At 48.9% G+C, this 23,600-nt stretch overlaps 2 protein-coding genes across 5 annotated transcripts in view; one reads left to right on the top strand and one right to left on the bottom strand.

Moving 5' to 3' along the window:
- The window catches only part of RBL2 (RB transcriptional corepressor like 2), a 53,413-nt gene extending 39,900 nt beyond the window's left edge, over nt 1–13,513 (top strand). Inside the window, exons 18-23 of the mRNA XM_004583852.2 lie at nt 6,293–6,364; nt 6,982–7,087; nt 7,530–7,735; nt 8,546–8,710; nt 12,083–12,576; nt 12,621–13,513. Coding sequence (XP_004583909.2) covers nt 6,293–6,364; nt 6,982–7,087; nt 7,530–7,735; nt 8,546–8,710; nt 12,083–12,253 — 720 coding nt within the window. The 3' untranslated portion in view covers nt 12,254–12,576; nt 12,621–13,513. The remainder of the gene's footprint in view (nt 1–6,292; nt 6,365–6,981; nt 7,088–7,529; nt 7,736–8,545; nt 8,711–12,082; nt 12,577–12,620) is intronic.
- A 585-nt stretch (nt 13,514–14,098) lies between these two features.
- Nucleotides 14,099–22,241, bottom strand: AKTIP (AKT interacting protein). 4 transcript variants are annotated; one of them, XM_004583853.3, is made up of 10 exons: nt 22,120–22,241; nt 19,664–19,777; nt 18,522–18,727; nt 16,083–16,147; nt 15,899–15,999; nt 15,388–15,476; nt 15,206–15,304; nt 15,008–15,115; nt 14,446–14,506; nt 14,099–14,315 (listed from the first exon to the last, which is right to left on the bottom strand). In XM_004583853.3, exons 2-10 carry the CDS (start codon nt 19,703–19,705, stop codon nt 14,208–14,210), a joined length of 879 nt encoding a protein of 292 aa, XP_004583910.2. In that variant the 5' UTR covers nt 19,706–19,777; nt 22,120–22,241; the 3' UTR covers nt 14,099–14,207. The 4 variants fall into 4 exon arrangements, with proteins under 4 accessions (XP_004583910.2, XP_058531177.1, XP_058531179.1 ...); XM_058675194.1 differs by lacking the exon at nt 22,120–22,241 and adding an exon at nt 21,923–22,113; XM_058675196.1 differs by lacking the exon at nt 22,120–22,241 and adding an exon at nt 21,923–22,113 and having other exon boundaries at nt 14,099–14,312.
- Between the last annotated feature and the right edge of the window lie 1,359 nt (nt 22,242–23,600).

The raw sequence follows: 23,600 nt of genomic DNA, 5'->3' as shown, positions 1-23,600 counted from the left end.
ATTTGGTATTAAGTTAAATTTATTACATGTTCTTTAATTTTTTTTTTAATGAGGGAAAGAATAAAACAGTAAGTTCCTATGCACTGATTCACTCCTCAGATGCCCTCAACAGATCTGCAGGAGGATCAGGGTGGGGGGAGGGCAAAACAAAGTCTAGAGCCAAGAGCTCCGTCCGGGCCCGGCACGTGGTGGCAGGAACCCCCGCGCGTGATCACAGCCCTGCCTCCCGTGCTGCACACCTCGAATCAGGAGCTGGCATTCAATCCAGCTGTCATCATGTGAGATGCTCTTATCCTGGCCCTCAGCGTATAGAACCCATGACTATATTGAACCCCATTACTGTAATGTGAGATGCTCATATCCTAGCCGGGAGCTTAGCTTCTAGGGCAAGTACCCATCCTTTATAGATTCTTCTTGCTTTGTTTTTCCATTTGTATTTATTGTGTTTGAAAGGCAGAGACTAGAGAGAAACTCAGTTGATCTTCCACCTGCTGATTCATTCAGCTGCCCACAGCGGCCAGCTTTAACAGATTCTGGGCCTCTCACATGGGTCTTAGGGACCCAGGTACTGGAACCGTTGCTTCCCAGGGTGTGCATTGTTAGGAAGCTGGATTCAGAAGCAGAGCAAAAACTTCAGCGCCCGGCATCATTGTCCAGCAGGTTTACTTATCTGCAGGCACTAGCACCCCATATGGGCTGTGTTTGGTGTTCTGGCAGCTCCACTTCCCTTCCAGCTCCTTGCTTCTGGCCTGGGAAAGCAGCAGAGGGGGTAGCTCTGGTTCTTGGGACCCTGCACCTGTGTGGGAGCCCCAGTTGAGGCTCCTGGCTTTTGCCTTTGGATCAGCTCAGCTGCAGTTGTTGTAGCCATTTGGGGAGTGAGCCAGAGGATGGAAGATCTTGCTCTTTCTCTCTGTAAATGCACCTTTTGAGTAAATGTAAATCTTTACAATAAGAACTTTAACCCAGGTACTTGGTATGAGATATAGGCATCTCAGGCGGCTTCTAAGCTGCTGCACCAGACACCCCCCCACACACACACGTTCCACTAATGCCGCTGTAAATGCACCTGTTTCATTTCCAATGTCTTTCGTATCTTGATGTACTGTTTAGCAAGCTTGGTGAACTTAGTAGCCGTGATCGATTTTTGGCACATTCCTTAGGACTTTTTATGTGCAGGAATCATGTATCTGGTTAAAATTTTACTTCTTGTCCTTTTATTTGCTTTTCTTCCCTGAGTACCCTGGCTGGGCCTCCCAGTACAGTGTTGGAGGAGTGTTGAAAGCACAGGTCCCTCAGAGGGAAGGCACCTGCCCTCCCAGGAGAATGTGGCCATCTTGGGGATTTGTCCTTGATGCTCTTTAGCAGATTAAAGGGGTCTCTGTCGCTTTCTACTTTGTTGAATATTTTTGTCATGAAAGTATTGGATTTTGTCCAATGCTTCTGTTTTTCAAGCCCACTGAGAAGATGGTGTGTTTTTCTTGCACTGTTAAAACTGTGATTGATTTGCATAGATAATCATGTAAACCTCTTGTGATCAGGATGTATAATTGTTTTTTATGTTACTGGATTTGGATTGCCAGTGCGTTGAAGAACTTTTTTTAAAGATTTATTTTTATTGGAAATGCAGATATATAGAGAGTAGGAGAGACAGAGAGGAAGATCTTCCATCTGATGATTCACTCCCCAAGCGGCCACAATGGCCAGAGCTGAGCTGAGCTGAAGCCAGGAGCCTGGAACCTCTTCTGGATCTCCCCCACGCTGGTGCAGAGTCCCAAGGCCTTGGGCTGTCCTCGACTGCCTTCCCAGGTCACAGGCAGGGAGCCAAATGGAAAGCGAGACCAACGGGATTAGAACCGGCACCCGTATGGGATCACAGCACATACAAGGCAAGACTTTAGCTGCCATGCTACCATGCTTGGCCCAAAGAAGTTTTTTTTTTGTTTTTTTTTTTAAAGAGTTATTTGAAAGGCAATGTTAGAGAGCAAGAGTGCCAGAGAGATCTTCCATCCACTGGTCCACTCCCTAATATGTCACAAAGTCCGGAGGCCGGGCCAGTCCAGAGCCAGAAGCTTCTTCCAGGGCTGCTGCGTGGGAAGAAGAGCACAAAGCTTTGGCCATCCTCCGCTGCTTTCCCAGGCCATTAGCAGGGAGCTGGATCAGAAGTGATTCAAACTGGTGCCCCTTTGGGATGTTGGTGCCACAGGCAGAGGCTTGCCGTGCTGTGCCACAGTGGTGGACCCACATTGAAGAATTCTCATGTTGTCCTGATTCCTAGGGATTCTGGTTTGCAGTTTAGTTAGGACCTCATCTGGCTTCACAGGCTTGTCCCACAGCGAATCCTGAAGTATTCCCTCCTGTTTTTTGTCATTCAGACTTGGTGAAAGTGCGGGCACGAGGGTCTTGGCTTTTCTTTGTGCTTAGTTTATCACTTGGTCCTTTCAGATGATGGTTCAGTTTTGCTACAGGTTTGCCTTTGGAAGAATTTGTCTAATCATTCATGACATTCCTGTGTAGTCCTTCGTATTGCTCGCAGTCAGTACTCATGTCCTCTCGGTTCTGATCGTAGCAGTAGGAGTCTTTTCCCCTTGAATCTTAACCAGTCTAGGGATTCGTTAGTTTTGTCAATGTTTTCAAAGAACCAGCTTTGGGTTTCTCTTTGTATTTCATTAATATATGCTCTGGGCCCGACGGCGTGGCCTAGCGGCTAAAGTCCTCGCCTTGAAAGCCCCGGGATCCCATATGGGAGCCGGTTCTAATCCCGGCAGCTCCACTTCCCATCCAGCTCCCTGCTTGTGGCCTGGGAAAGCAGTCGAGGACGGCCCAATGCATTGGGACCCTACACCCGCGTGGGAGACCCCGAAGAGGTTCCAGGTTCCCGGCTTCGGATCAGCGTGTACCGGCCCGTTGCGGCTCACTTGGGGAGTGAATCATTGGACGGAATATCTTCCTCTCTGTCTCTCCTCCTCTGTGTATATCTGGCTGTAACAAAATGAATAAATCTTTAAAAAAAAAAAAGCAATTAATATATGCTCTGATTTTTATTTCCCTGTCTCTGCTTTCTTCAGGGTTAGTTTTTACCTTGAGATGGATTTTAGGTAACTAACATCTCATGATCTTGTAGGAGTCATACTACCATTCCTCTTTTTTAGGGTAGACGTTAACCTAGAAGTCTCACAACCCAGCGTTAGCCTCATGTAGCACGTGTGGGTGTTCCGTGGATCTGTCTCAGAACAGGCTGAAATGTCTCAGTTCATACTTTGACCTTATAGAGGATCATGTTTAATGTGCATGTTTATTTCCATTTTGGTTGAACAACTAAATCATTGAAGTGCTTTTCGAGTTTCCTGAGGATTGTTCTGTAGTCTGTTGTGTTTGTTGTAGAGAACAGATCATACATTTAAGAGTGTTCTCTTTCACTGTTGACAGATGGTTCTTTCTGGTAGATCTGGTTTTCTGTTGTTAGTCTCCTGTTTTCTTGGTGACTTTTTTTTTTTTTTGAAATTTCAATTTTAGTTTATTTATTTTTAATCTATTGTATTGTTGTTGACAATCTTTACATAGTTAATTACAGTTAAAGGAAAAAGAAAAAAAGAAAAAAAGGTTCAGGGGGATAGGGAAGTGGGTAATGCTATTATGTCCATATTGTTTCCATCGTGTATCTGAGGTAAAGGGGGATATTGAGGGAGAAGCCCCACCCGGTTTCCCGCCCACCCCAAGTCCCGGATGTGGGGCATGCTCTGAGATATGTGCTCAAGTGGTGTTAATAGTTCTCCAGTTATGAATCGCTGCCAGTTTCGCTCGATGAGGTCGTCCACTGATTGATATGGTCCATCATAAAGTCTCCGTTTGCCCCATATTTCGCTGCCAACATATAGTTGATATGAATGATTGTCCTGTTCTGTCTCTGTCTTTTCTTGGTTAGAGTTCTGAGTCCAGCAGTTCGATTGGGGAGATCTCCAAAGATACTTTGAGGTATTCCCAGATTAGTTTCTTGTATGTTCTAGCAAGCACAGGGCCCGGCACAGTCCATCACCCCGAACAGCTGGTGGTTGCAATTGCTGTGTTGGTTCTGTTCGGTCCCGAGTTGCACTGGAACCAATGGGTGTTGCAGTCCAGTCTGGTTCGGCCCTTACATCAACCAGTGGGAGCTGCAGCCTAGTCGGGGCGACCCACAATAACCCCCACCAGGCCCGCCCCCTACCCTGGTTTGCCAGTATGTGTAGCAGTAGACCAGTCTGTCCCCCATCCCATTTGGCTCTGGTACTTGTCAATGGGTATTAAAGCTTAGTTCTATCTAACCAACTCAACCATCCAGCCCTAACAGGTGTTGTTGAGTACCTCTCTGTCTAGCCACCCCAGCCCCCGTCCTAGTTTTCATGCCCTCCCACGGGAATAGTGACCCAAGAAGGGGGAACCCACTTTTCCCTCCCAGGTCTCTCTGTCCCGGTTTATGCACTCTTTAGGTGGTCCTGTGATTTGACTTGACAGAATTAGTCCCCAGTGCCAGCTTCTGCCAGCTGATGCTGTGACCAAGCCCAAACATCCCTCACCCACTCTAATTTATGCTTGCACCCACAGGAATAATCAGCCCAGCCTGGCTTTCCCCTGATGTAGTCCACATGCAGCGCACAGGTGTTGTAGCCTTGCTTAGTCGGGTCTGTCTCTATCCCAGCCCACGCTCTCCAGTGGGAGTAGCTGTCTGGTGAGGGGACCAGCCCCTTAATCCCCCCGCCAGCTCTGCCCCTTCCTTCCTGGATCTCACTTGTGCTGGATGGGTGCTGCATTCATATCCAGTACAGGCAACCACGCCCTGGCATTCCATAATGTGTACTGGTTTTGCCGCAACCAAACCTGGCTCATCCCACACTCTGATCTGGTGATCGGATTTGCCAGTGGATGACATGAACTGATTCAGCCTGGTCTGCCCCTGACCCATGCCGAATGTGTGCCAGTGGGAAACTTTCCATGGCCTATTCTGGGCTGTTTCCTATCATGCTTCTTGCGCTTCTTGGTGACTTTCTGCCTGAAGCTTCTATTCGTTAGTACTTTCTTGTTCTGTAAGTTACAAAGCCATGCGGCTTCCTTGTGACTGCTGTGTGTCTGTATCGTTTCCCTTCCCTCTGTATCTTAACTGTCCTGTAGACTGTGTAGCAGTTACCTCTTCGATCATTTCTTGTGTTGATTCCTGCGCATTTTTCGAGTTGCCATCTGAGGTGACTTCCTTCAAACAGCTTTGTGCTGCTTTACCTTCTTTGTGCTGCTTTTTGCAAGCGTCACATTTCATGAAGCTGAAGATCCAACAGCACGTGCATCTATAGTCTTGTACAGTTGCTTCTGAATCCGTTAAGCGGGGCATCCTATATGGATGTCAGCTGTAGTCCCAGCTGCTCCTCTTCCCATCTAGCTCCCTTCTAATGCACCTGGGAAAGCATCAAGAGATGGGCCAAGTGCTTGGATCCCCGTCACCGCCATCAGAGACCCAAAGGCAGCCCCTGGATCTTGGCTTCATCTGGCCCAGCTCTGGCTGTTGTGGTCATTTGCGGAATAAGCACTGAGGATGGAAGGTGTGTGTGTATGTGTTTAAGTAAACTCTGCTTTTATTTTTGTTTAACAACTCAGTCAGGGTTAGAGAGTGGGAGAGACAGAGAGGTCTTCTATCTGCTGGTTCACTCCCCAAGTGATTGCAACAGCCATCGGCTTCTTCTAGGTTTCCCATGTGAGTGCTGGTACCAAGCACTTGAACCATCCTCTGCTGCTTTTCCTGGCCGTTAGCAGGGAGCTAGATCAGAAGTGCAGCAGCCGGGACTAGAACTGGTACCTTTATGGGATGCCAGTACTGCATATGGAGGATTATCCTGTTATGCCACCATATCGGCCCCTAAGCTGCATTTCAAAATAAATTTAGTTTTCAGTCTTACTTATTTGAAAAAATGTTCTGCTTGTGTAATTTCTCCTTTCATGCTCCCATTATGTGTACATCACAGTGCTCAGTGGTATGTCCCTGAGGGGCTCTTCATTCTTCTTTCTCTTTATTCACATGAGCCCAGTATGCTCTTTCTTCTTTTTAAAATAGTTTTCTTCCTCTTGTAGGCTTGTCCTTCCATATAGCAAAACCTCTGCTGCTGCTGTTGAATGCATTTTTCATGTAGATGTCTCTTCATTTGGACCAGTTCCAGTCTGTAAATGTCCGTGTTGCCCCGATCCCCACTGCTGCCCGCTCTGCCCGCTCAGAGCGTGTCTGCTGACCTTAGGAAACTGCCCTTGCTCTGAGAGCACTTTTATTCCTCCCCAGGTCACCAAAGACGACAGGTCCTTCCAGAACATCATGCGCTGCTACAGGACTCAGCCCCAGGCTCGCAGCCAGGTAACCACATTTCCTTCTGGGGGCTAAAATTAAAGCTGTACATTCATGATGAATATGAACATTAACTGTACTTGACTCTGGCCTTCTTTTCAAACATCTTAACATTTTACTTCTAACAAAGTCACCACTTTAATCCCTCATGAACAAACGCTCTCACATGTTGGTAATTTTAAGACCTCTTTCCTCAGAAGCCATTGACAGTGTTAAGTCTCTTAATACAGAGAATCACTAGATGCAAACTAAGAAGTCATTTGGTTTCTCTGTCACCTTTCAGGTAGATCAGTAAATGCAGTGCTGTACATGAACCAAGCTTCTGTTAACATTTCAAGCAAACTTTCCTTTGGGTACCATTCATTTGTCTCGCTGAGGCAAGCATGCTGCATTTCACATCTGACTTGGTACGGTTGGATTTGCTGATCGGGCGTTGTTGCTGCAGCACCACGGTTGCACTTGGCTCTGTTACTGTTATTTAATTAGTTGCATTCCTAACTTCCCCTAAGCAGGACAACCAGACAACCTAGGGCTGTTGCGACAGTCACCTGGTGTGTCTAGATCGTGGCCATGTAGCATGTGCTCAACACATACTGTTCCTGTCCCCTTCCAATGTCTTCCTGAAGGTGTACAGAAGTGTTTTAATAAAAGGGAAAAGAAAAAGAAGAAATTCTGGCAGCAGTGATAGCAGAAGCCATCAGAATTCTCCAACAGAACTCAGCAGAGACAGAAGTAAGTGGGACCATTAGGAACTATTAAAAAACATAGTTTCTTGTTTTTCAGGGCTAGAACACGAAGGCTTTAATAGTGAAATAAGCACTGTTGGGACATGAGAAGTGTTTTACTGCAAAGCTTTTAGGGACAATAAATCCACATCTATTCTTTGGAGTGTGTAACACTGTTGTCTTGAGTTCTGGGAAGAGCCCATGTGTCTGTCGGAGCAGGCAGATGGAAACAGCAGTCTTAGTTGCCAGTTTTCACTGCTTCGTGCAGGGCTCTGATCCTAGAGACTTGGTGCAACTCATTAATGAATGGGGTGGATTTCCTGATAGGCTGTGAGCATTGCTCCTTGGTGTGAATAGTGCGCCCACGTGTGGCCAGCAGTAAGTAGTGCAGCTAGCTGCCTTTCTCTGTGCCTTAGTCCGAGTTAACCTGCTTTGTTGTGCGGCTGCAGCCAGCAGAGACTCCAGTCCAGTCATGCGCTCGAGCAGCACACTGCCAGTCCCACAGCCCAGCAGCGCGCCTCCTACACCTACCCGCCTCACGGGTGCCAGCAGTGACATGGAGGAGGAGGAGAGGGGAGACCTCATTCAGTTCTACAACAACGTCTACATAAAGCAGATTAAAACCTTTGCCATGAAGTACTCACAGGGGAACATGGTGAGTGTGACAGGGATTCGCAGGCTTTGGCTCTTGCAGGAGGCTGAGGAATCATTTATGGTGGACCTGTTCCACACGCAAACTGCTTTTGCAGGGAATAGGTAGAACGAAGGGAATGTCTAACAAGTAATCAGTTTAATTTGTTACTGATAAGCATCACAAAGAATAAGGTTGTTTGGATTTCCTCCCAAGTATACAGGAGACAGCCTAATGGGCTCCAACTGTTCAATGTTGAGCAGTGCTGTTCACCTCTCAGAATAACTTTCTGTGCTTTTCTTATAGTGTGCACAGCAGTTCTTAGTTTATAGGTTTATATTAAAAACTAAAAAGGTTGAGCGACTAGAAAAAGCTCAGCATTTAATGTTCATGATTTTTTAGTACATCACTGTTTATCATTCACAAAATTGCTAGTGTTTTTTAATACCTCTTAACTCCAGAGAACTATTTTTTTTTTTTTTAATTTTTACGGGAAAGGCAGATTTACAGAGACAAGGAGAGACAGCTCTTCTGTCCACTGACAGAAGTGGCTAGAGCTGAGCCAATCCAAAGGCAGGAGCTTCTTCTGGGTCTCCCACGTGGGTGCAGGGTCCCAGGGCTTTGGGTCATCTTTAATTGCTTTCCCAGGCCACAAGCAGGGACCTGGAGGGTAAGTGGGGCAGCCGTGACACGAACTGGTGCCCATACGGGATCCTGGCATGCCCAAGGAGAGGACTTAAGCCAGTAGGCTACTGTATCGGGCCCCAGAGAACTTTTTTCAGTGGAAATGTCTGGTTAGACATTTTGTCTTAGAACCGAGTTCTTCCTCGACAGATGGACGCTCCTCCGCTGTCCCCCTACCCGTTCGTGCGAACAGGCTCTCCTCGCCGGGTACAGCTGTCTCAGAACCATCCCGTCTACATCTCCCCACATAAAAATGAAGCAATGCTTTCTCCTCGGGAAAAGATTTTCTACTACTTCAGCAACAGTCCTTCAAAGGTGAGCCTGACACAGATCTTGCCCACGAGTAACTCTGAAATAGTTAGCATGCTGGGAAGCGTGAGGGAACAGGGACCAGGAAAGTCCTGGCAGAGCAAAAAGAGGCTGATACGCTGCTTTCTGAGAACTTCAGCATTGGGAATACAAGAATACATTAAAAAGATCATGAAAAATAGAATGACAAGGAATTTAACTCTAAACACTAAATCCATGCATACATAAGTGTTGAAAAATTTTATGGAAAGATGCATGTTGTGAAACGCATGCATGGATTTAAGTCTGCACAAAAATGTTTTTCCCAGAGGATAGTGAAGCTGTCCACTTATCCTCAAATGCATGCTGAACCAGGAACTCAGTCTGCACTCTTAAAAGATTTGAAAGGCAGAGAAGGAAATAGAGATCTTCCATCCATTGGTCTGCTCCTCAAGGGGCCACAGTGGCCAGGAATGTGCCAGGGCGAAGTCAGGAGCTTCCTCCTGGTCTCCCGTGTGGCTGCAGCAGCCCGAGCATATGGGCCATCTGCTGCCGCTTGCCCAGGCACACACAGCAGGGAGCTGGGTCACAGGTAGAACAGCCAAGACTCAAACCAGTGCCCATGTGATGCTGGCATTACAGCCCAGGAGCTAAACTCAGTACCTCACAAGTCCCTCAATCCACATTTGTATTGTGGGTAACAGATGTAGTGCATCAAGTGTACCCCAACTTTACAAGAAAAAGGAACTGCTGATAGAGCAACATAGTTGAATCCCAGATGCATTCATGCTTGAGGGACAGGCACTAGGTTGACTAGGCTTACGTTCAGAGTCTGGAAAAGACAAAACTACAGGAAGTGGGGTTGCTTGGGGGTAGGCTGCCTGTGCTAGGACAAAAGGAATTTCATGTCTATTATGGCTGACACAGGAACAGGTACTGGTCAAAACAGACCTGTGTGAAGTTTCTTCAGTTTGTGGAAAATTAAATCAGACTTCTTGAATTAACCACCTACAATTCTTTGCCCTGACAGATACCTTCAGTCAGTTCCTGCCAGTTTGTTGTAAAACTAGTTTTTCTTCAGCAAGTTGCACTAGTCTAGTGAAAGGTCCCTTTAAGAGGCATCACTGACAGTGTTCATCGTACCTGATCTTGTGTAACAGTTAGCGAATGGAGGCTGGAGGCCCCAGCTGCTATTTACCCTGCAGTGTTCTCCTTTGGTCTCAGGTACCACCGAGTCATGACAAACATTCCCTCAACCAATAATACCATAATTTTGATTGCTTATTGAAGAAACTCTCAATTTTGTCCTATAGTTTTTTTGAAATTCTCCCAAGAGGTAATGTTAACAGGCAGCAGTGTAAACCAGTGGATATGTTTCTGCTTTCCTTCAGCATTCACATACTCCAACATCCACCACTTCTAGCTTGTGAGGGTGCATGGCCAAGAGGGCCGGCATTGTGCCGTCGGGGGTAGAACTGCACACAACACTGGCACCCAAAATTGTAGCTGGTTTGTGTTCCAGCTGTTCTACTTGCAGTCCCTTGTTCAGGGCCCAGGAAAGCAGTACTTGGGAGACCCCCATAAAGCTTCTGGCGCCAGCCTGGAGCAGCAGTGGCTATGCAGGTAATCTCCTTCCCATAAGCTGTCATACACAGAGATGGCTAATATGCTAGTTCACTCTGTAAATGTTAAAGCCAGCAACTATAAACTGAATTCTAGATTCCCACATAGCTAGCAGGGCCCTAACCACGTGAGGCCACATGCTGCCTCCCGCTGTGTATTAGCAGGAAATGCGATATAGTATAAGGTGTCTCAGGCAGCTCCTTAACCACATGAAATGCCTGCCCCCCATTTACATATATATATTTGTAATTCCTACTTTATTACACAGTTCTAGAAATGAGTCCCTTCCTTGAAAAAAAGACCCCCCCACCATGCTTTCTTACTTATTATTCTTCCAGGGATACCACTATTTCCGTTCTGAGTATCTTGGGCACTGGGTGACGCAGTCTTGGGTTTTTTCTGGAATAAGATTCTTTTTAAACTGCATGTGTTGTGTAAGTGAAGTGTAGTAGCTGAAATACTGTGTGCATATGTATAATGTATAACAATGTTATATGCTTCAAAAAATTCATCGGAAAAATGGAACTAGAATACAAAGGTTATTCGGCAAGCATTCAGCACGTGCTGATAGGAGATGTGGGCATTGAAATCCTGGCTCTGTCCCAGCTGCCCACGCTGTGCGCTCTGGGAGGCAGGTCAGGGTCAGTGCTCGGGTCCTGGCACTGCAGCTGGGAAGAGTCGCACTGAGTTCTTGTCTCCTGTCTTTGGCCTGGCCACGCCCGGGCTAAGGGTGAGCATTTGGGAGTAAGAGTGGCTTGCTCTCTGCCTTCAAATAAAATGAAAATTAGGACATTTTACTTTGGTACAAAATCTTAATCTATGCATAGCCACAGTATAGTTCTCCGGGCTTTTTAAAGTACTCTTGTATTCATATGCTATGAATATAACATACAATGTGTCTGTATAATGCATAACATTAAAACAGTGCATGCATTGACTAATGTAAGGACGGGTTCACGTCAGTGGGAGAGGAGAGGCAAGTGCAGAGCAGATGTGGAGGAGAGGTGAAAACCAGTTCTAGTTCAAGACGTTCACAGTTCGTCTAAGTGTATGTGCTGATAATGACACTGGTGATCACATTAGAAACCTAAGAACAGCTTTGTTACCTCAAAGGAAAAAACAAAAGTAATTCTGAAGAAAGTACGTTTAGGCTATGCTTTAAATAATCCGGAGGATGGGAGAGGACCCGGGAGTACATACCACGTGAGACTGGCCAAGCCGCTGAAGTGGCAGGAGGATGTGTCACCCTGCAGTGCCTTTCCTGCCTCAGGTGTCCTGAGTGTGGGCACTTACCTGATACTTCCTGGAAGGAAATGTCTTAAACAAAACCCTCTAACCACACAAACCACCAGAACCAGCACTAGTGATTTTAGCAACGTACAAAATCAAACTTAACCTCTCTAGTGAAACCCCAGTTGAGAAGGTGTGCTAAAAAATGAACAGGTAAAAAAATGTACATGTATGCTCATTACGTACAAGTGATTAAATAGGGCAACCCGATGTTCTGTAGCTACTGAACCCCACTAACTTGTGCAATTGTACAGTGCAGAAATGTATACATCAAAGTCACCTGTTCTTAAAAAACAAATACTCTGCTTCACTCAAACAGGCATTGGTTGTGGCTCTGAGAGTGAAGTTAGGACAATAAATCAGAATTACTTTTCTCTATAAAGTTGCTCAAATTCTTTGAGGTAAACTGCTTAACTCTTTTGAGGATTTTTTGCTTTGTACTCAGATATGTTAGCATTTAAAATACATCATTTTTTTCACCACCAGAGACTGAGAGAAATTAACAGCATGATACGAACAGGAGAAACTCCAACTAAAAAGAGGGGCATTATTTTGGAAGATGGAAGCGAGTCACCTGCAAAAAGAATCTGCCCAGAAAATCATTCTGCCTTACTGCGTCGTCTCCAAGACGTGGCTAATGACCGAGGTTCCCACTGAGGTTAGTCTCGACTTAGCAGCATCATTTAATGAGTGCTACTTGAGGGATCCCTTTTCCTGAATCCAGCCAATCAGCTACAGCCTGTTGAGACATGGGGGGGACAGTGAGAGGCAGACCGACTCCATCTAACATCCTGAGGATGTTTCTACTAGTTTGCACGGAACCCTATACCATCCAGAGCTCACTGCTGATACTGCTTAGAATCCAAAGCTGGATTGTCAGCCCCTTGGCACAGCCTTTACAGACACTGCCAGGAACTGAGTGTGCTCAGCTGTGGGCATCGGAGGTCTGTCAGCATGCCGCAGCAGAGGAACAGTCCTGCGTTCCTGCTGGCCTCTTATCCATAGCAATCAGCAACTGTCCTAGAGCCCTGGGCAGGAGTGAGGATTCCGCATTGCTGAAATAGTCAAAAGGAGACTCCCCACATTCAGAGGGCTACTAGGCCTCTCGGCCCCTGTGTGCACTTCCTGTCCCCCGAGGTGTGGGGTAGTGGGAAAGGCGCTTGTTCAGTTGTGCAATGTCTGTGTGAACCTGTCCAAGTCGCGGCACTTTAGGGCTGTGAAATGCATGCTTTTTGTAACCTGGTTTTGCTGTATGTTTGTGATGGCACTTTCTACAATGTAAACTTTAAGTACAAAGCTTTTAGACTAAAACATTCAATATTTTCTTTAAATGCTTTTGTACTTTTTTTGAAACTGTCAAAGCCCCACTAGCTGCCTTTTGGGTGTTTTAAATTCTCCAGTATTCCACTATGTTAGGGATGAGATGGCTAAGCAAAGATTTTTAAATCAAGTTAGACTGATGAGATTAATATGGAAAATTGTAAGTTCTTCCTTTGGGAGGTAGCTGTCCAAAAGACACATCTGTTAATGGGATATATTTTAAAGTCTGTTTGGGCATATTCCTAGCAGTATAAAGAAATTGGAGTGTTTCAGTTTATTAGTACACAGTGCCATTTATACAAATCAGAAAATGTTTTTTAACAGCTACTGAGTTATCTGTATATATCTTTATTAATCACTGTTGTTCCAGCAAGTTTAAAGTTGAATTAATCTTATTAGGGAGAAAAATTCAATTGTAAATTGAATCAGTATAAAAAAGTTACTAGGTAACTTCATAATGCTCTAAAGGAAATACGGAACTCCCACTATTCAATTAGAATAGTGTTCTACAAAAATATTTATAAAGCCTCTCCAGATACTTACTGCTACTGTAATTTTATATGAAAATAACTTTTTCAATAAAGCATTTATAAATTAGTCTTGTTTGGTCATACTGAGAACAGAGTATTCAGTGTCCTACATAAATGACAAAGAATGATCATTTATTGGTTTATTTTGTCTCTACTAAACACATTAGTCATTCATCACTTAAATACCTGACACCGTTAGAAACCGTTTAACACTTTGTCTCCCTCCTGCCATAAAAATACAGTAAGTAGTTTGCTTTTTAAAAAACCAACTATGAACAACTGACTTCCTCTCATCTACTCCACTTCTCCATGACAGCAGTTTGTGGCTCAGTAAGACAGTAGGCTGAAGATGAATCCCAACCATCTTCACCCCGCAGTGCTGACCTCTGCCACCTGCTCCCTACCTCTCGACGGCCAGGACCACTGGCTTTGACTGTTCCGTAGTGTGGAAGTCTCTCTGTTCTATTAGTTTACATGAATGCAGCTAACCTTTAGTATTACAGTCAGAAAAATACTTAAGCCTCAAGGTCCCCAATAATTCGCAGTGTAGACCTAGATAACGGCCCTAAGACACTTCTGACAGGAGTAATGCTTACTGAAAGGTTTCCAAACCCCGCCATGAGAACCTACAAGCCCGTGGGAAACACTGACGTCCAGTCCTTGTGTGCACAGTTTACTCCTCAGGCAGTCCTCTGCCACTGGGCAGCGGTCAAGGTCAGAGTCCAGCAGGAAAGTGCGTGGTGCACCGGAGTCACCGTCTTCTAAGTCGCTACCGGTTTTTCTTCTTTACTGAACGGCTGTACTGAGCCGGGCTTTACCCACGACAGGCCAGCAACGTGAACACTTTTACTGTGCTGTTCTTCAGGCTGCTTCCAGGCACAATCAAAAACAGACCAAAAAAAGTGATGAAAAGACCTCAGCAATGAATACTTACTTCTCAAACAGGTATTTGTATGGAATCAGTGGTTTCCAATGAAGATACCATGGTCATCTACTTACTTTCTGTGTTAGCATCTTCTCTCTGGCTTCATCATGTATAGAAGGATTCCATGGAGAAAAGCTTAACGGAGAGAAAGTATGAAAAATCTGTATAGCATCCAGTTTACTAATTCCCCTAACAATTTAATCAAGGAACCACACTTTTTAAAAATCTTTTAATCAGTTGTAAAGATGTATGTTTTAGACATTATCTATGTAACTTTGTCATAACCACAGGTTACATGTGGATTAGTCCCTCAGCCTCTCGTGTGCTACTGAAGAGAAGGAGCGAGGCCCAGCAAAACCAGCCACGGCTCCAGAGTGCAGAAGCCGTGCTCAGCCCACTAGCCTGCCTGCCTCCGTTCCCAGCGCCCTGGCAGACCCGAGCCCCATGCCCGAGCAGCACAGCTGGCGGGGGCAGGGTGGGCAGAGCAGCCTCAGGAAGCCAGTCACTAAACGCTTGCCCTTGGCACAGGGTAAGATACAAAGCCTTGAGACGAAAGTGGTAGGCTGACAGATTAAATTTTTCTACATTCTCGAAGATCCCACCTGGAGAATGGAGCCCAGACAGCACACTGCTTACCTAATTGCGTAGGGGTCTTCTATTTTAGGCTGGTCAAACAAGCGAGCAGCGCACACCTTCACACTGTCGACCACTTTACTTTTAAACAGCTGAACATCTTTTTCATACCTGTGTTGAGTGTACAAGGAAAAATTATCAACTTGAGCTACTTCTCTGCATTTTCAAGTTCATCTTAATAACAAAGCAAAAGTAACATACAGCACTGCGGCCTCCGGGTTTAAGGGGCTTGTCGTGTCGATCTTGTAGAAGACTCTCCTCGCATACATCAACACTTGCCAGATGCGGTTATAGTTCCGCCTACAAGGAAGCAGCATGGCTTGAGTCCTGAGGCCTCCTCCTGCCATCTTACGTCACAGGAAGCAGCACATTTTTTTACTGACCTCCACTTTGCAAACGCTCTCTTCACATCCAGTTCACCTGAGGTGGGGTCCACTAGCGGGTGAAAGACGGGAATATCAAACACGAGGTGCTGCAGGGAGAAGACACGTCCTTTCACAGGAAGCACTGAGCCCCTGAGACCCACAGAGACAGTCGTGAGCAGCGTGGGGCCAGGCGAGGCACTCATGTCACAGCCAGAGCTGCAGTGCGCCGCCTCGCTCCTTGCACCTTTCTCCTGTAGCACTCAGTTCTGCAAAGGGGAACAGCTCAGTCCCCTCCCCGGCTGCACAAGGATCACCAGGCCTGCTTCCAGCCTTACCCACGCACCCTGAGGCCGGAACTCAGCACACCCAAAGGCAGGACAGGCAACACCACACAGAAATCCCCAGCAAAGACAGTGGGGAGGGAAAACATATTAGAACACCAGTCACAGCAGTTGCTGGGTCAGGAGGATCAGGAAGCCCCCCCCCCACTCCAGTCCCACAGATGGAGTCAGGCCGTGGCCCTACGTACTGGACAGTCCCCATCGGGGTAGTTATCAGGGATGTAAACTGTAAACTTGAACACGCCGTCCTGGTAAAGTCCATGCCGTATGAAAATCACTCCAAACCACACTGTAGGAGTAGATGAAAACAGGGTCAAGGTTTATGTCAGAGCAATCCAATATGCTGCAAACGAGAATGAATCCTGGTCTTACTTAATGCAGAGCGGTAAGACGGCTGCACGTAGACACCCGGGAGCTTCTGCTTCACGACCAAGGTGCTACGAGAAAAGCAGCAGAAAGTGAGCTGGCATGGACTCGGTGAGCCCCGGGTGCTGAGCTGGGCCTCGGGGGCAGCCGCTGCTCAGGCCGCTCCCGCGAGTCCTCCTCCTCTCTGACCTCACAATGTCTGCACCGAGAAAAGGCCACTTTAAACACTTTAAATCCAATCTGGGGGTGTTTAAGAAAAATGACGGCTCCAAGGACTTGCTGTCCCTTCAATGTCAGATGGAGTCAGGGCAGCGCCGGGGTCTGCGTGGTGAGAGATGGCATCAGCACGGAACTCCCAGCTGGACCGTTCTCAGGTTCACCCCCTACTCAGACACTTGAACTTGGGAGCAAGAAACAGGAGAGGCCAGCAAGGTGACAAAACCATCACTGGTTTTCCTGAGACCCAGTTCCCCTCAGCCACTTTGTCCTGTGTTCCTTGCAGCTATGAGCCCAAATGGGCAAGGCTGTGACCAGATCTCTAAAGAACAATGTTTTCAACCAAGGGCCTTAAAACACTTTAACCTCCGCCATCCTGAATTTTACTGAGAAGTGGCTTATTGGGCCTTTTCCGTTTTTATCACCTATTTGCCATCATGTTTATTTTTAATGACTTTCAAAGTCACTAAGAATCAGCATGTCAACAGCAGCATGGTTGGCAGGCATGTCAACTAGAGCAGAGTTGACCAGAAAAGGCAATCTTGTGTCCTGACACACAGCAGATTCTATCTCCACAGTGGAAGCCTGGCCAGCTCCCTGCCCAGCTCAAACACAAGGCCTCCATTATAAACGTAGCTACAAAGATCTCTGCTACCGAATGACCCCCAGCCAGCTACAGTGGGACCCCAGACCCTCTGACCATTACAACACTAACGCTGGGGGTGACGGGCATGGGGAGAGTGTCAAACACAGATTTTTTTTTTTTGAGTTTATATTCATTTGAAAGGCAGAGAGCCAGGGATTTTCCATATGCTGGCACATCTCCCAAATGCCTGTAACAACCAGGGCTGGGCAAGGCCAAAGTCAGGTACCTGAAATTCAGTCCAGTCTGTCTTCCATGTGGGTGGCAGGGGCCCAGGGACTTCAGCCATCACCTGCTACCTCTGAGGGTGCATATTAGCAGGAAGCTGGACTGGAAACAGAGGCACTCTGATAAGCTGCTCTTTGAATGCCCACATCCCTTCACCGCTATGCTAAATGTCTGCCCCAACAGTAGTTTTACATTAAGTTCATAGGGGCCAGCTTGGTTTGCAGCCTGTAGGCCAGCAGCCGACGTGGGGAGCGTGGGTCCAAGTCCTGGCTGTGTGTTTCCATCACAGCTCCCTGCTACTCTGCCTGGGTAAGCACAAGTCCTGGGCCCTCTGCCACCCATGGGGAAGACCTGGATAAAGCTCCTGGCTCCAGCAGCAAATTAGAGAGTAACCAACAGAAGGAGTCTGCCTTTCAAATAAAAACATAAAAATTTGAAGTTCACATACCCAGAATTCTGAAGTGATGGAAACTCTCCAAGCTTCTGTTCTTTTAATAGGTCATTAAGTCAGACTGCATCCACAGTGACAGGCTATCAGAGCCCTGTGTTGTCGCTCTGAGCACCGTATGCAAGTGCTTGGCTCCTTGGACTGCACGGTCAGGTGAAACCTGGGGCTCCGCGGGCGCTGTGACTAAAGCTGTGGCTTACATGGGGCTCCCTGTAATTACCTAGTCCTGTCTGAAAGTCTTATCAACTAAGTCACGTCCCTTCTAATGACAGACCTTTAAATATATGATGGCAACCTGAATAGGTACTTGAGTTTCCTCTTCCCCGAGCCAGCAGTTCCACTTCCTTCAACTGTTGGCTCCAAAGGTCTGCGTTCCTGACCCCTTCACTCACTGGGGCCAGGATGCCTCCTGCAAGGTGACAACCAGCACGGAGCATAGTCCTCCCGTTGGGTCTGACCCAGGACAGCGGCACTGCTGTCTCTCCCCACTGTGCTACAATGATAACCTCCTACAAACTCTGCAGGAAGTGACCTCCTGCGCTCATAGCAAACAAGGTCAAAAATTAAGGTCCTGATCTGCCACATGTTTTTAATCTTGGTTTCTTCCCCCTCTTGCTCTGTAAAGTCACCATGGAACTTAAAGAACATCCACCTCCAAGGCTGCTTTAGCCAACCTCTAAGTAAACATGAGAATACTGTGGAAAGGGTATTTACAGATCACTACCCAGCTCCAGGCAAAGGAAGGCCTGACCACCAGCCCGCGCCTCCGGAAGTCTACGACCCTTTAAGGCCGATGCTGTAGGGGGCTGGGGTTGAGCTTTCTTGCTGCCATTTACTGAGCCCACCAGAATAAGTTTCATCTGCACTGAGGTTCATGGGTCATCTAACCCAAGAGTTTTTGTTAACTTACAACTCTGCCAAGAGAGAGTACTCCAGGTAGAAGGGTCCGTAGGACGCATGGGTGCCGTTTGTTGACTGCGCTGCTGGGGCGGGAGATGAAGGCTTCGTTACCGGCAAAGCATTCTTGGGAATAGAAGGCAGCTGCTTTCTTGAGGCGGCTCGTGGAGGACTGGTTTTCGCGTCCCCTGTCGAGGTCCTGTCTTCACCATCAGATCGCTGTTCAAGATGAAGGTGTGAAAGTAGATGTCAGAGTGACTTGGAAGTCACAGGAGTAGGGGTCAGCTCCAGGACCTGCAGACTGCAACTGCTCTTGCACAAAGACACACTCATGTTGATCAAGACAGCCGGATGGTCTTTGGGCAGGCAGGCTCTGCACAGGTAAGGCCCAAGCTACACTAAGACGTCAGGAAAACCCTTGGGTTAGCTATCTCCTGCAAGAACACCCCAGTGAATACTTACAGGATCAACTCAAACAGGTCAGAAAATGGTTTTCCTGGCGCCCCACCCTCCCAAAGGTCACTGAGCAGTCAGAAGCCTGCAGGAGCTGGGAAGGGGCCCCTTGCACCTCATGGCCGCGGCAGGGCGGGTGCCTCGCTTGCTGTCTGCACGAAGTCCCTGTCGCTGCTAGCACCTGGGGACAAAATGCAGCTACTGAATCCCTCAGGGCTGATTTCCATCTTGGCCCACATGGATGCCCCCATGTCTGCAGTGTTATCAGCACAAAGTATCAGACAAGAGCTGATAGAAGAGTCTGAATTACAGCTCCTGGGTGGTACCCGGGCTGTTATTAAATGTGTAAGCACTGCATACCATGTGCGAAAGTTACAGGTTATGAAAATAATCTTTTTGTTGGACTTTGAAAACTCAGCATCGCTCAGGTCTGACCTGCCTTTCCCAAAGCTGCTCTAACCACAGCAGCGGGACGACATGGCTGTGTCGGACTCCACCCTGAGTGAAGGCAACCTAAGCCCAATCCTCTTGTGACGGCCAGAACTTTCCACCCGTCTGAGCGACAGTAACTGATGAAATTACTGTTTCGTAAAAGGCAGGCCTGTGAGGATCATGGGTGGCCTGCATGTGTGGGTCAGTCTAGCCTCCAACCTGAGCCTCTCAGAGAAGCGGCTGAATTCCCTGCTCCCTGACTGCACCTACTTTGCGTACGGAGCTTGTAGACATGCTCCAGAAAGGGTTCATAACGTGGGCTCCAAGCAAAGACGTTCAGTGGCGTGGGTCATCCAACTCTCGTATCCTCAGCATTCGCGTTACCTTAAAACATGCAGAAACACAAACAGACCAGCACCCAGTTGAAACTTCTCAGATGGGTAGAAACTAAATTTGATACCCGAGATCCACTATGATGTTACATAACCCAGGTTATACAAACCCAGGAAAATGTCTTGAGGCATCCTCACAGTTTCTGCCTGTACCCCCCTCCTCCTCGAATCCCGCGCCCCTCCCTCCGCCCCACCACGTTCTGGCTCCAGTTTCCATCCCACCTTTACATGCCTGCAGGAACCCAGGCTCCATCCAGATCCCTGGCTAGGGATTCAGAATACTGTGACACTGCAATTCAGCTGTGCTACACCAAGTCAGAAGATACAACATTTGTGTTACTGGCACGACAGCTAGGCTCATTGTGCACTGGAAAGCCACGTACCCACACACAAAGCAAACCTTCTATCACTGTTCCGGGGGTGAGAACAAATGCTAGAGCCACAGTGGCTGGTTTCAGAATGTCTTCAACAAATCATCTCAAGTATAGATGACTCCCTCCGGCAAAACTAGCAGCCAAGGAAGTGAGCAGCAGGGAAGACAGCGTCGCCATGCAGGTAAGGGGTGGGGAGGGGACCCCTTCCGAGTCCTTCCCGAGGCGCTACCCATCTTAGCTGCCAAGAATCTGTGGACTGCATGATGAGGCGCTCAAGGAACTGCCAGGCAACAGACGCAGCTAAGGAACACACATTTCCCAAACACAAATCTTCCACGGGAGGCTTCAAGTCGTGTACAAAAAACCACATTTCAGAGGTCACCAAGTCAGGGGGTCATTTACTAAAAGCGCAGGAAAAGCGGCCAAGCTCTGTCGGCACCTGCCTGCCCCGGCCTACACTTCCCTCCAGGCTTCCCGAGGTCAGAAGCAGAGGTGCTCTCCTCGGAATTCCTAGTCACAACGAACAGGAGGCGAAAAGGGCGCCCACTACTGAACACCAACCCTGTACCAACGGCCCCAGCCGGCAATCGCTGGGAGCTCCACGGAGCCCATGACATCATGGGCGAGCCCCGGCTCTGGCAGCCCCGGCCTGTGCCTGCTGTTGGCATTTCGAAAAGATAATACCACCCAGTAATTAAGCCAGACGAATGAGGATCCATTTCTTCCATACCATCATGACTTCTATCGCTACACACACACACACACACACACACGAGGGACAGTTTCCTGTTTGGCCCAAATGAATACATCAGTTTTAGCTGTGGCAGGAAGATGGGGTTGGAGGGGGACGGCTCCATGAGGTCCTCTCCCACGTAGCGTGAGTTCACCAAGCCACAGCAGTCACCCATAAGGACTCTTGTAAGTGTATGATTCTGGTACTGAAACCTGTCCCCTTTAAGGATCCTGTAAAGCTCACCCCAGTTCTGCCTACCTGTTTACGCATGACGGCTTTTTAAATGTTAATCCAATGTTCTCAGCAGCAACCATCACGCGGCATTGTAGCCGTTTGGGGGCATTTAGTCTGTGGTAGGCATGGTATGACATGTTCCAGCAAGAGTGACAGAGCTTGACAGAGCTTAACAGGCCAGTTTCATCATTAAGCCACAGTTTTTCTGCTCGTTGGGCCCCGAGAACAAAATACGTCGCCTGCCTTTATGGCTCCTGCATCCTCAGCCTGTGCCAACCCATGCGTACCCGGCAGAGCCCATGCTAGCACGATAACACTGCCTTTTAATACACTGTACTCAAGCAGGCTGGAAAGATTCCACATTAAGGGGCGAGAGTGTAGAACCCAAAGGCCGGGGGCAGGCGGTTTGGACGGGCACCCTCGCCAGGGACAGAAACCATTCTCTGAGCACGCAGGGAATCTGGACAAACCTGTCTCAAGGTGACGCAAGGCTGGGGCGCAGTGCCGACCTTACAGCTACCTCCCGGCGGGCCTGGGACCCCGAGAGCCTCTCCCGCGGGAAGGGCCGAGTGCCTCGGGGCTCGGCGTCGCCCACCCTCAGCCAGCCGGCCTCGGACCCGGCCAGCCGGCGCCGCGGACTGCGGACTCCTCGGCCGCCAACGCAGCAGGTGCCTGCGAAAGGCGCACAGGTGCCCAGCCCCGCCCCCGTGTCCCAGCGCGGCCGCCGTCGTGGAGCGCCGGGCCTCGCGACGCGGGCGGCCCGGGCTCAGGGACTCCGCGACCCTCGCGGACCTACCAGCCGGGCCTAGCAGGGCGCCTCACCCCGGCGCCTTCGATGCAGAGGTGGCGGCGGCCGGCGCGATCCGACAGCATCTCAGGAGGCAGAGTCAGCCCGGCCCCTGCCCGCGCCGCGCCCCGCCCCACCCCCTGCCTCACGCCCCGAGACCCCGGGACGCTTCCGCCCAGCCTCCAGCCGCCTAGTGGCTCCCGCACCTATCCATCAAGTACGTCCTTCCGGAGGCGTTGAGACGACAGCAGTCCCTCCTGCCAATCAAATCAGGTCATCTCGGGTGGGGCTGCGGTGGACCCGCCCCTTACGTAATAGCTCCGAGGGGGCGAGCTGTCCATCACGGAAGTGTGGGTCCCGGGGGAGGGATGGGCGGAAACAAACAAGCAATTGGAGGACGCAATTGGGCGCGGCGTCCGCCAGTCGCCATGGAGACCCGCCCCGGAGGTTGGTGCCCCGGCCTGGGTCGCCTGGAGAGGCATCCTGGGGACGGGGCAAGGCAGGGCCGATGGCGCCTGTCGGGTGACCAGCCCCACCTGTCGGGCCGGTCCTGGCGCGTCCAGGGCCTCCACGTGCCCTGCTGATTCAGGGGCCGCACCCGGGACCGTGGAAGCCGCTGGGTTGGGTTTTGTTTTCAGCAGGACCGTCCTCCTTGGGGATTTGGGATTCCTTTCTCACATCCGGCCCGCTGCCGCTGAGAAGCCTTCCCACAGGGCCTATTACATACCAAATGAAAGCGAAGCTCAAGCCGGGCGGTCCAGGCACAGACCGTTCTGGTCTCGTTCCAGCTTCCCGTCCACTTAGCCAGGCTCGTCTCTACCTCCTAGACCTGTTCCCTCTAGGATGCCCCACCAACCACCCGACGCCAAAATCCTAAACCCGGGGCCTGGCGGCGTGGCCTAGAGGCTAAAGTCCTCGCCTTGAAAGCCCCGGGATCCCATATGGGCACCGGTTCTAATCCCGGTGGCTCCACTTCCCATCCAGCTCCCTGCTTGTGGCCTGGGAAAGCAGTCGAGGACGGCCCAAAGCTTTGCGACCCTGCACCCGCGTGGGAGACCCGGAAGAGGTTCCAGGTTCCCAGCTTCGGATCGGCGCGCACCGGCCCGTTGCGGCTCACTTGGGGAGTGAATCATCGGACGGAAGATCTTCCTCTCTGTCTCTCCTCCTCTCTGTATATCTGACTTTGTAATAAAATAAATCTTACATAAAAAAAAAATCCTAAACCCACTGACCAACAGTGGCTGTCCCCCTTCTCTAGACACCAATGGTCTTGACACCACCCAATTTCTTTACAGTTAGAAGAAACACTCCCTGACCCGGCGGCGATTTGTCGAGTTCTGGGTTAATGCTCAGATTCTAGAAGAAGAATTTAGTTAGGGAACGCTCAGTTTCCTACGTTAACCTCAAGGGTCAGTTCTGAAATGCAGTGAACAGCGCAGGGACGCGCCCTTCTGTCCGCTTTGGATGCACTTGGGGGTGCTGCAACACCCTCAACACTGGATTCACGTTTGTAACAAGGAAACCCTGGTCTCTGGCCACAGCCCTGGTCCACATCCTTCCCCACCCCAGGCTTTCTGAACTCATTCAGAGATCTCTCCAGCTCAGCCCTGTCCCCGAAGCTTCAGATCCAGCCGTGCCCTGGCACTGGATACTTGAGACACACACCAGTATCAGAAGGCTTCCAGCT

The sequence above is a fragment of the Ochotona princeps genome, chromosome 16, assembly GCF_030435755.1.
Source record: "Ochotona princeps isolate mOchPri1 chromosome 16, mOchPri1.hap1, whole genome shotgun sequence".
Taxonomy (NCBI): domain Eukaryota; kingdom Metazoa; phylum Chordata; class Mammalia; order Lagomorpha; family Ochotonidae; genus Ochotona; species Ochotona princeps.
Note: the sequence above shows the minus strand (reverse complement) of the source record. Positions and strands in the feature narration are given on the sequence as shown.

Excerpts from the sequence above, each read along its gene's own strand:
- AKTIP (XM_004583853.3), bottom strand. The coding sequence starts at position 19,705 with ATGAACCCTTTCTGGAGCATGTCTACAAGCTCCGTACGCAAA. Across the intron at positions 15,116-15,205 it reads AACCCGGAGGCCGCAGTGCT|GTATGAAAAAGATGTTCAGC; the intron begins GTATGTTACTTT and ends CACTCAACACAG. Across the intron at positions 14,507-15,007 it reads GAAGACCCCTACGCAATTAG|CTTTTCTCCATGGAATCCTT; the intron begins GTAAGCAGTGTG and ends CTCTCCGTTAAG.